General features: G+C 32.8%; 1 protein-coding gene across 1 annotated transcript; it reads left to right on the plus strand.

The window, feature by feature from the left end:
- Nucleotides 1-830: 830 nt before the first annotated feature.
- LOC107432642 (uncharacterized) lies at nucleotides 831-3,115 on the plus strand. Its single transcript, XM_016043825.4, has 6 exons — nucleotides 831-964; nucleotides 1,112-1,241; nucleotides 1,383-1,552; nucleotides 2,122-2,407; nucleotides 2,570-2,739; nucleotides 2,851-3,115. Exons 1-6 carry the CDS (start codon nucleotides 934-936, stop codon nucleotides 3,000-3,002), a joined length of 939 nt encoding a protein of 312 aa, XP_015899311.3. The 5' UTR covers nucleotides 831-933; the 3' UTR covers nucleotides 3,003-3,115.
- Nucleotides 3,116-12,650: the final 9,535 nt, after the last annotated feature.

Below are 12,650 nucleotides of genomic sequence, written 5' to 3' on the forward strand. Positions count from 1 at the left end.
ATACCTCGATCAATGTGAAATTCTATCAGAAACAAAAAGTCAACATTTGACCCATTTTAGCTCAACGACGGTCAAACCCGGTCAACCTTGGTCAGATTTTAGAAATTTCGGGTGTACTTCGGAACGGGGTGTTACATTGAGCTCCACTCTCAACCTTGGTCAGATTTTAGAAATTTCCGGTGTATTTCGAAACGGGGTGTTACATTGAGCTCCACTCTCACGGGTTTAAAATGCATCACAGTGGTTAGGGGTCCCACCCCTACACCTGCCAATTCCATATGCCCGGGGTCTCCCAGGCCCAACTATGATACTGTCCGCTTTGGAAACTAGGTGGTGAGCCCAATCCTATCTCTCACGGTTTTCTATGGGTCTCTAGGAGATGGTAACGCATCACAAGGAAAATGTATCCATACCTTTATAAGGCATACTTCGTTCTCTTTTCCAACCGATGTGGGATCTCACATATAATATTAATTATTTTACTAACATTGACTCCATTTTCCATCTTATAACTAATAGACCCATTTGTACACAACAAGTGGGGAGTGTTAAAAATTATAAAAAGAGTGGATATGATGTGTGGCTTTTCTTGGAAAACAAATTAAAAGATGCTTTAATTTGTTGATAGAACAAAGATAGATAGATGCCTGGCTTGTATTGTGTGAGCATATGTAAATAGTACGATGTTCATTGACACGATAGAAGACAAGACAATTACAAACTATTACCTTAACACATAAAGCATATATTCTTGTAAAGCAGATCAGAATATGGACACCTTTTTCCTTGCCAAAAAGGCAATCCACATCATCATCTTGAAGCAAAGAAATCGCTGTTCTATATTTGACTCCTTAAAAGAAGACAACGCTTTTGGATTGTTGCATCAAACAATCTAGGCAGTTGGCAGTTGGCGGTTAATTTCATTTCTATGCTATGGGCAGTCTCAGCTTTGACGTCCAAGAGGGTAACTAGTTCTTTCTCCATCTAAAATGCGAAGAAAACAAAACTATCATATAATTAACCAACTCTATACTATTAATTACTCCTTAATTTTATAGCTCAAAAACTTTTCTCATATTAACTCATCATCTTTTATCTTCTTAAACTGCAGGTGTTTCAAGATTAATCTCTGTGGCACCGCCAACCCATTATACTTTCAAAATAAATAACTTTTCCTTACTAGCAAAGAATTCAATAGATAGATATGAATCAGGGGAATTCCAAGCAGGAGGCTACAAATGGTAGGTATACGCATTTTTTGTTTCTCATTTGGATTGGATTGACCGGGACAATATTAATAAACCTCTACCTTCAATATTATATCTATCTTTCACACTCTCAATATATATATATATATATATATATATGTTTTACAATTACAGGAAGTTGGTTGTGTACCCAAATGGAAACAAGAATAAGAATGAGAAAGACCACGTTTCCGTTTACTTGGCAATGGTAAAAGAAAATTCGCTACCGACCGGTTGGCAAGTGTATGCTAATTTCAGCTTGTTTCTGCTTGATCAGAACAACGACAACTACATGGTTCTTCGATGTATGTCTTTTTCATATCTTCTTCCATCTTTCATGTCTTCTTTTTAAACCTGCCACTTCGAAATGTTTGGTTTAGAATAAAATATGTATTCCTGTGATAGTGTTTTATCCAGTTGGAATTTTAAAATTGAATTCATCTATTTGTAAGAAATTTTAATTTTTCAAAATAAAGAATTATTATTCTTTTTTTAAAAATCATTCTTTAAAATAAAGGAATAAAAAAAATGCTACTTTAAATTGATTTTCCTTTTTTTTTTTTTTTCACGCTTCAATTTTTTTTACACTCTGTATTATCCTCTTCCATCTTCCATGTCTTCTTTCTTTTTCTTCTTCTTTTTTTTTTTTTTTTTTTTTGGTTTTCTTCCGCTACATTTTTGTTTTTTTTTTTTTTTTTTAATTTTCTTTTATTGCTTACAAATTAAAGAATAGGAATAGCTATCTTATTCCACCATTTTTTATTTTTAAAAATTATTAATCCTTTTTTTTATTAGGAATATTTATTCGTTCAACCAAAGACATTCTAATCTCCATAAATTAATAAGTTTCTTACATATATATACAATGATGCAGTGGAAAGGGAAAGGCAGTTTCACAGATCGAAGCTTGAATGGGGATTTGATAAATTCATCTCTCTTAGAGCTTTTACTGAAGCAAGTAATGGGTTTCTGGTGGATGATACTTGTGAATTTGGGGCTGAAGTCTTTGTCTGCAAAGAAAGGAGCACAGGTAAAGGAGAGTGTCTGTCAATGATGAAGGATCCCATTAAGAACAAGCATGTGTGGAGGGTTGAGAATTTTTCTAAGTTGTCTGCAGAAGGCAATGACTCCAATACTTTCACCCTTGGAGATCACAAATGGTATCTCATTTCTCTCTCTCTCTCTCTCTCTCTCTCCCTCACTTTTGAAAACCAATATTTCATCTCGAAAATTTGATAGATTAATTAATCAATTTGCAAGTCAGATTTTAGACATATGGTTCTTTTAATTTCCATTGATCATATGTACTTGGGCTGTTTCAGGAAGATAAAGCTGTACCCCACAGGAAAAGGCAATGGACTGGGCACTCATCTTTCTCTTTATTTGGCTCTCTCTGATCTAATAGCTCTGCCTCCTGGCACTCAAATATATGCAGTCTTCACCCTGCGCGTTCCAAACCAATTAAATTCCAGTTACTATTTCTCTTATCAAGGTAATAATAATAATAACAATAATAATAATAAAATTTCTATTATTATTATTATTGAGAGTGTAACAAATGGTGGGTGATTTATCTGAATCTTTGAGTCGGGTTGTTTTGCAGCTAGTCACTGGTTCAGTGTCTCAGATTATGAGTGTGGTTGGTCCAGATTCCTGCCACTGCTCTATTTCACCGACAGCTATAGTTATTTGATTAAAGATACTTGCGTTGTTGAGGCAGAAGCTACCGTCCATGGAGTTGCTAATGCACTGTAAATTAACCACAAGATACTTTGAATGAAACTTTAGCAATATAAATATTACCTGTCTCTAATATAATATGAAATTGGACTTGTCAATTTATAATTAATATCACCTGTTTGGTTGAATGTCGACTTTCATATATATATATATATATATATATTCTTGGTTTGCTTACCAAAAACATTTCCAATATGATTGAGATACGGATGATATAGAACCTTAATTTATTCAAACCTCACTACATGCTCAAAGTGACAACTGGTTAATCTTAATTTGCTTAATTGGGCTTCTCTGAACCAGCTTTAAAAAGCTCTTTTTTTTTTTTTTTTTTTCAATAAGTACTTGTTAATTTTTACCAAACATCTTAATTTCTTTTAACAAGAACTTTTAACCTTTAAATATATCTTTGGAATTAAAAAAAAATTTGCCAAATAAACACTAATACTTTTGACAAATATCTATTGCAAAATTAGATCTTTCTCCACAGTCAACGTGCCCTACTTAATTTAAAAACAGTGTACATCAGAAAGAAATTCAACGAAACTTTTTATACTTTGATTGCTCTTGGGTTATTTTCCAATTTTTCGACATTGGCAATGCTAAAGATTTCTATGGAGTAGTTAGAGCATTTCTAATGGAATGTCAATTAGTTTTGTCCATCTAAAAAATTTTTGGCTACATCAAATGGATAGATAGTTTTTTTTTTTTTTTTTTTTTTGAAAAAAATCTTCTCCAATGATGTATTGAATAGATAGATTTTTTTTAAAAACCTTCTTTAATGGTGTTATGCAAAAGGTCTGCTAAAATGAGGTGGCAATAAAAAATAGAAACTGTCTAACAGACTCTTGTGGAAAGTGGGTTGGCAATAAAAAAGAGAAACTGTCTAGCAGACTCTTGTGGAAAGTGGGTTAAACAGTGTGAGTCATAAATTCAGCTTATTTTCTTTCCTTTCTCATCATGAATTCATAACTTTTTCTCTCTCCTCTCTATTTTCATCTTATATGTCAATTCATTCCATTTTAAATTTTAAACCGTATAAGCCATAAATCCAGCTTAACTCATTCCATTTTAAATTTTAAATAAAATCCATTGGAGAAAAAGTTTAAATAAACATTGTTTATTAATTTATACTATGTCATCCAAGCTTCAATACCTTTCGAATTTTTTGTCATATAAGCTCTAATGGAGAAAACCGAGATGCTCGTAGTTTCTTTAATGAAAGAACAAATGAATTTTTTATTTTTATTTATTTTTTTGGTAAGAAAAATATATTCTTATCTAAAACCGGTATAAGTTTTATGATAAAACAAATATATAAGGTTTTATTTTTATTTTTTCTAATCAGTATTAAGTATAAGTTAAATGGCTTTTGTTTATGGAATAGTTACTGTCAAGATCCGTCCAAGATCCCTTACCAGAACCCTAAACAAGCCCTGATCCCAGGGAAACCCTACTGGACCTTCCAATGGAAAATCCGGCAGAACCTCCCCTAAGGGTTGCACTTACCACAAATTTCTTGCACTGAAAACACACTTCTATATACATCCACTTATTCCTCCCACATTACTACAATTTAATTCCACAAATTTACAGCACTCCAAAATAATAACAAGGAATTAATGCAGTATTTAATAAAATGTGTCCAATTCAGTATACAGAGCATTATACAAATAAATATGGAATTAATACAATGTCAGATAAAGAAGCAATACAAGATGAAGAGGAAAAAGGGAGGAAATGCTTCTTGGACTTTCGGCAATGAACTGAGACGTCGGGCTCGTCCCGGACGATCAACGTCTATCAATCCTTGTACCTAGGGGAACAGAATTTAAAAATATGAGATGCTAATCATCTCAGTGAGTGACCCTATCTACTGTACAATTATAATAGTAACGATAATTATAGCACAATTTATTAATTAAGAATAAATAAGTAAATAATAATAATTAATTGCAAATAATATTTTCTCTCAAAACCCTCACTATTCACTCCGTTGGAAAGGTTCCCCTTTTAAAATATTTTCGCAAAACTCAATCTTTTATGCCCCAAAAATCAATGAATAATTAATTTAATAAATAATTAAATAATCCAAATACGAATAAAATGTAATGAAATATAATAAAATAAATTTAGAATACTTGCATTAAAGGAATACAACATAAAATTGGAATTCAATATATAATTCATAAAATTTGATTTAATAAATCAAAATAAACAGTATTAAAAATATAATTTAAATAATTACAAACAATCATGTAAAATAAGTGGTAGAAAAATACTATAATATTCATTTTGAAATATTCAACCAATCTATATAATATTTTTATGGCAAGATGCATTTTAAAAACATTAATCTATAATAAGTGACATAAAATATGAATAAATACATTTTAGAAAATACTAATTGGAAATAGGTGACAAAACAAATTAAATACATTTAATTTAAATGCGGCTTTAAAACTTTAGGATTTGAAACTTATATCTGAAAAATAATACTTGACGCACCATACTATATACCAGTGATGCCCTATGATACCCAGCGTCCCGAGCACCATCTGGCGGGAGGTTAAAGAGAGAAACTTGTATACGGTTGCTTCGGCATCCTAACAGCGTCGCTGCTTAAACTGTCATCCCGGCCATGGAGGAGGGCGGCTTATGGCCAATATCAAACTTGTTTGCCCTTGGTCCAATGGAAACTCACGGGAGACATTATAACTTGCGCACTCATCCATATATACAGTACAGAACACCAGTACTGTATGAATGCGTCTAAAACAAATAACCAAATTTATTATTAAAATACACAATTTTTTCCAAAATTCGCCGTGGGAATTATATTATTTTTCAATTTCACCATCCCACATTTTTCTTTAATAACACCAGCATAAATCCATCAATAATATATAATTTTTCTCATATCATAAAATCAACTAGGTAATATTTCAAGTGCATAAATATATATTTTGAGAGCACCATAACTTAAATCAATATTTTTCTTGAAATCTTTAAAATCAAATCATACCAAAAATAATATTGAAACCACATGAATTTCATATATAATTTAATTCCACAAATCCTCAATGCCATAAAATAATTTTCACAATGCATAAATTTATATAAGTGCATTTTTTATTACTCAAAATAAATTCACAAATAAATTCCGTAATAAATCAAATAATATTACTTTTACAATTCCTTTAAATATCAAATTGTCATAAAATCTAGATTTCCATAATTTATCAAAAATGATATATTTCAATTTATTCAAATATGGGCATCAAAATTTAATTCACAATTTATCTAACAATTAACATAAAATAAAAACATTCAAATGTTAAAATATCACAATATAATTAATTTGACTCCCAAAATTAATTTCAAAGGTGGGTCACTCACCTCGAGCACGCAATTAACCCAAGATTCTCCATGGGATCAATTCCACGATACACACGTGCTCCTGGAACAACAATATTACATAACTCAAATAAATTAATATTTTATTCGGGTAAATAATACCCAGTACCTGGGGGGTTTAACACAAACGTTAACCAAAATTTATGAGTAATATACCGAATCAAAGCTTGTGAAATGAGGATTACGAATTTGGTCTTACTTCCTAGAGATCTGACCCGAGGTGGTCGGAATCTCGCCGGAAAGCTCTCAGATTTCAAATCCTCGATTCTCACAATCCGTTAAGAATTGAGGAAAGTGGACACCGGATTTGGGTTTAGAGGGTCGGAATTAGTGGGAAAGGATGGGCGGTACAACTGGAAACTCGCCGGAAAGTCGATTTCCCGATGAGCTGCTGTAGTCACCGGAATCCGCCATCTCCGGCGGTGCGTCCCGTAGCCACTGGCTGTGATTTTTGGTGGGAAGATAGATCGGGGAATGGATGACTCAACGGGACCAGCGGTGAGGCAAATAGAGGTCGGAATAGGGAAAAATCTGGGTTTGAAGTAATCGGCGCTGCCGTCGGAAAAATTCTTGATCTGGGTGCATCGGCGGTCGGTTGGCAGTGATTTTTGGCTGGCCAACCGGTTTTCAGGTGGGCTTCAAGCTAGGGTGGCGCGTGTACTGTTATGGTGGCTGGAAATGGGTGAACAGTGGTTGGCCGGTTGGGTTTCTCTCTCTAGCTCTTTCTCTCTCTCTCCTCCCTCCCTTTCTCAGCCAGTCAAAATGCCCATGGATGGAACTATGCACTCACGGGTGGGTCCACTTTTTTAATACGTGGCACCACTATTCACTCACGAGTTGCATTCTTTTTCTTAGGTAACTTTTTGAGTTTCATTCTAAATGGTATTTTTGTATTTTTAAAGTAACAAATAGTTAAAAGAACATGTTTTGTGTCAATGAATATTGTTTTTATCGTAGGCCCAAAGAAAGATAAAAGTAAAGTATTGTTTTAATTTTAAAGATCATAATATTCATATTTCGTAAATAAATTATAAGTTGTTACCTCGATATATAATTAAAAATTTTGAAAAAAATATTTCAAATTCTATATATTTTGGGTTTTTACATGATATGATAATTGTCACTCTGGAAAAAAGTTTAAGTCGATGCTTGTTATGGGAAAACTATATTCAAAAATTAAAAATTTAAAACCTATACGTCCATTCTAAAAACTATAGTAATTTTGAGAGCTTACAATCTTACAGAGCTCTTAAACATAACAAGTTTGTTCCTTAAAAAATAAAAAAATAAAAAAAATAAAAAAAATTCACAAAATGCTTTCGCTTTAGGCCATATTTGAACTACAGAAAAATATATGATCAATTGAAAAAAAAAAAAAAAAAACAACTAGAGAAAAATATTTAAGTTTTGGTGTATCTCACTATTAGTATTCAATTTTTTTTTTATAATAAATATTCATTAACTATGCATCCATTAGTGATATTTACAATTTTTAATTAAGATCGAATTACTCAAGAGATATTCGAGATATATTCAGATAGTATATAAGCTTCATTTGTTGATTAAGATTGATTTGCTCATCTTTTTGGTAAATCGAATTTAAACGAGTTAAGACCAAACCAATTTTAAACCGATTTTGAATTGTTTGAGCATATACTTATTACAGTCAATCATATTTGTATTATTACCGAATATTACATATTATAAATCCATCATTTGAAAGAATGAATAATATGTTTTTTTCTTTTAAATGTTATTTGTCAGCACTAATAATCTATCTTTAATGGAATTTATTATGTAGTAATTTAAATGGTTACTATTAATGGATTCCTTTTTTACCAATTAAAACAATAGAAAAAATTATATATATGATAATAAAATCTATAGAAAAAATATTTGAGTTTTGCTGTATCTCATTATCAATATTTATTGATTCAAATTAAAAATGTATACATATACACCAATGAATTCATTACTGATACGATGATTTTTAATCGTATAACCACTTAATCATCCATAAAAAAAAAAATACAAATTAAATTTCATTTTAGTAATCCATTTAATTTAAAGATGAGCATTTTTCTTTATAAAATAATTTGAGAGAATTTTATTAATCATTTTGAAACTTATGAAAAATTGTTATAATTGATTCTCTATTTGTTCTATTATGTGTCTAGATAGTAGATTCTCATCATCAATAGCAATCTCTCTGATGCTGTTAAAAGTATTTGAATCCAACAGTTTAGGAAATGCTAAAGTGTTTAATCCAAACTGTAACACCCCGTCCCAAACTACATCGGAATTCTTGCATGTTGACCGAGTGGGTCAAAAGTTGACTTTCTGTTCCGAGTGAAATTTCTAGTTGACCGTGGTACCGTAGCGAAGTACATAATGCCCCGAGTTCGTAGACTAGTAGCACGTCGAAAACGGAGCTACGGTTTGAAAGTTATGGCCAAAACAAGTTGAGATCCAAACTGTCTAAAGGTGCCGAGAGTTGACTTTTTATGGTTGTAGAATTTTGTTTTGACCTTTGTATGGTTGTAAAATACTCATTGATACGAGTTCATAGACTAGTGGCACGCTTAAATTGGACATCTGGTTAAAAAGTTATGAACATGCGAAGTTTTCCGAATATTGTAATATTTTAATATATTTGGCTTGAGTGAACAGTGTGTGCCACATGTCACAATTTCAGCCAATCCCATGAGTGAACAGTGTCACCCATGGGTGGCTTTTATTCCGGCTAAAACATGTGAACCAGGGAAGGAGAGAGAAAGAGGGGAGGAGATAGAGAAAGAGAGCTAAAGAGAGAAACCGACTAGCCACCACCGCTTAGCCGTTTTTCGGCCACCCTTTCCTTACATGTGCCACCCCACCTTGAAACCCACCTGAAAACCTGCCGGCCAGCCAAAAATCACAGCCAACCGACGCCGATGCGCCTGGATCGAGACTTTTTCAGGCGGTGGCATCGATTCCTTCAAACCCAGATTTTTCCCTATTTCGGCCTCGTTTGCCTCACCGCCTGCCCCGTTGAGTTACCCATCACCAGATCTACCTTTCCACCAAAACTCACGGCCAGTGGCCACTGGACATGCTGCCGGCGGTGACGGGTTCCGGTGACCACGGCGGCTCGCCTGGAAATTGACTTTTCGGCTAGTTTCCAGCTGCACCACCCCACCTTTCCCACTAATTCCGACCCTCTGAATCCAAATCTGGTGTCCATTCTCCTTAATTCTTAATGGATTGTGAGAATCGAGGGTCTAAAATCTGTGAGTTTTTCGATGAGATTTCAGCCATCTCGGGTCCGATCTCCTAGAAGTAAGACCAGATTCGTAATCCTCGTTACTCAAGCTTCGATTCGGTATATTACTCGTCAATTTTGGTTGTCGTTTGTGTTCGCTCCCCGGGTACCCATTTGGGAATTATCCGATTAAAATATTAAAATAATTAGTTTTGCGTATTGTGGATATTTTAGGTGCACGTGTGGGTAGTGGAGTTGATCCTGCAGAGGATCTCGATTGAGACACATGCTTGAGGTGAGTGACCCACCTTTAAAACTATTTTAGGGTGATTAATTATATTTATTTTGTGTTAATTTGATATTTAGAAATATGCTCATGTGGTGAATTTTAAATATAATTGTGGTAAAAATTTTATTTTATATATATATATATATATGCTTGTTGATGCTAAATGAAAATTTGGTTTATTGAGGAATTTTTTATTATTATTGTTATGATTTAATTGTATTTATTATGCATGAGCAAGGTGTTTTCATTTAATTCATTGTATTTGGATTTTAATATTATTTTTTTGGGCATGTTTTGATTTTAAATATTTCAAGGAAATATTAGTTTAAATTTGGTGGTTTCAAATTGTATAATTATGCCCTTGGAATATTATTTGATTGATTTTATAATTTGGGAAAAAATTATTTGTATATTATTATCGGTGGATTTGTGCTGGAAATATTAAAGAAAAAAATGTGAAAAGGTGAGTTTGAAAAATGGTATAATTCCCACGGTGAATTTTGGAAAAATTGTGTATTTTAATAATAAATTGGTTAATTGTTTTAAACGCACTCATACAGTACTGGTGTTCTGTACTGTATATGTGGATGAGTGCGCAAGTTATAATATCTCCCGTGAGTTGCCATCGGACCGAGGGCAGGCAAGTTTTATATAGTGCACATAAGTCGCCCCCCTTTATGGCCGGGTTGATGGTTTAAGCAGCGGCACTGTCGGGACGCCGAAGTGACCGTATAAAAGTTTCTCTCTTTAACCTCCCGTCGAACGATGCTCGGGATGCTGGGTATCGTAGGGCATCATTGGTATATAGTGTGGTGAGACAAGTATAAATTTTTAGATAGAAATTTCAAATCCTAAAGGTTTTAAAATCGTATTTAAGTTAAATGTATTTAATTTGTTTTATCATCTATTTATAATTATTTAAATTATATTTTTGACATTGTTTATTTTAGTTTATTAAATCAAATTTTATGAATTATATATTGAATTTTTTCTTTTATGTTATATTTCTTTAATGCAAGTGTTCTAAATTTATTTATTATATTTCATTACATTTTATTCATATTTGGATTATTTAATTATTTATTAAATTAATTATTACTTGATTTTTGGGGCATAAAAAATTGGGTTTTGTGAAAATATTTTAAAAGGGAAACCTTTCCAACGGAGTGAATAATGAGGGTTTTTAGAGAAAATACTATTTTCAATTAATTATTATTTATTACTTATTTATTCTTAATTAATCAAGTGTACTATAATTATCGTTACTATTATAATTGTACAGTAGATAAGGTTACTCACTGAGATGATTAGCATCTCATATTTTTAAATTTCGTTTCCTTAGGTACAAGGATTGGTAGACGTTCATCCAGACCAAGTTTAATCTTCATTGCTGTCGTGCTACGAGGAGTTCCCTTTATTTTCATTTATTTCTATTGTAATTTTTCTTTTATGCTTGTTGTATAATTTCTATACTTAATGGTACTTTATGAAGCTCTGTGTCAGGACCAGTCCAAAATTCCTCATCGGAACCCTAGACAAGCCCTGATCCCAGGGAAACCCTACCGGACCCTCCAATGGAAAATCCGGTAGAACCTCCCCTAAGGGTTGGACTTACCACAAATTTCCTGCACTGAAAACATACTTCTAAATTCATCCCCTTAGTCCTCCCACATACTACAAATTGATTCCACAATTTTACAGCACTTCACAGGAATAACAGTAATCCAGTGCATAAATAATACATAAGTGTCCAGAACAGTATACAGAGCTTTATGAAGTACTATTTAACAGAGAATACAACAAGGATGAAAGAAATATTACAATTGAAATAAACGAATACAAAGGTACTTCTCGAACTACGATAGCGGCGGAGATTTGGTTCGCTCCGGAAGAATGTCTACCACCCCTTACACCTAAGGGAACGGAATTTAAAAACGTGAAATGCTAATCATCTCAGTGAGCGACCCTATCTACTGAACACTTTTAATATTAATAATATAAAAAATAAAGGAATTTAATTAATACCAACAATTAAATAGATAAATAATTAATAAACAATTGAAAGTAATAATTTCTCTCAAAACTCTCACTATTCACTCCGTTGGAAATATTCCATTTTTAAAACATTTTCACAAAACCCGCTATTCGTAATTCCCAAAAACCAAGGGATCAAATAATTTAATAAACAATAAATAAATACCCCAAATATAAATAAAATGTAATAAAATATGATAAATAATATTGAACACTTTGGGGTTTGAAATTTCCATCCAAAAATTTATACTTGAAGCACCACATCATATACCAGTGATGCCCTCCGATACCCAGCATCCCGAGCACCGACTGGCGGGGGGTTAAAGAGAGAAACTTGCATACGGCACTTCGATGTCCCGACAGTACCGCTGCTGAAACCATCATCCCAGCCAAGGAGGAGGGCGGCTGTGGCCAATATCAAACTTGCTTGCCCTAGGTCCAATGGCAACTCACGGGAGACATAATAATTTGCGCGCTAACCACATATACACCGGAACACCAATACTGTATGAGTGCGTCTAAAATAATTATCAATTTAATTATTACCGTACCGATTTTCCAAAATCACCGTGAAAAATATATCAGTTTTCAAATTTACCATCCCACATATTTTCCTTTAACATACCCAGTACGAAACCATTGATAACAATATACAAATAATTTTTCTCGTAACACGAGGTCC

Source organism: Ziziphus jujuba, chromosome 11 (genome assembly GCF_031755915.1).
Source record: "Ziziphus jujuba cultivar Dongzao chromosome 11, ASM3175591v1".
In the NCBI taxonomy this organism is placed as follows: domain Eukaryota; kingdom Viridiplantae; phylum Streptophyta; class Magnoliopsida; order Rosales; family Rhamnaceae; genus Ziziphus; species Ziziphus jujuba.

What these genes read in the sequence shown, in the direction of transcription:
- LOC107432642 (XM_016043825.4), top strand. Translation starts at nt 934, where the DNA reads ATGGGCAGTCTCAGCTTTGACGTCCAAGAGG. An exon ending in CAAGCAGGAGGCTACAAATG is followed by an intron (nt 1,242 to 1,382) that starts GTAGGTATACGC and finishes TTACAATTACAG; the next exon opens with GAAGTTGGTTGTGTACCCAA. An exon ending in CAACTACATGGTTCTTCGAT is followed by an intron (nt 1,553 to 2,121) that starts GTATGTCTTTTT and finishes ACAATGATGCAG; the next exon opens with TGGAAAGGGAAAGGCAGTTT.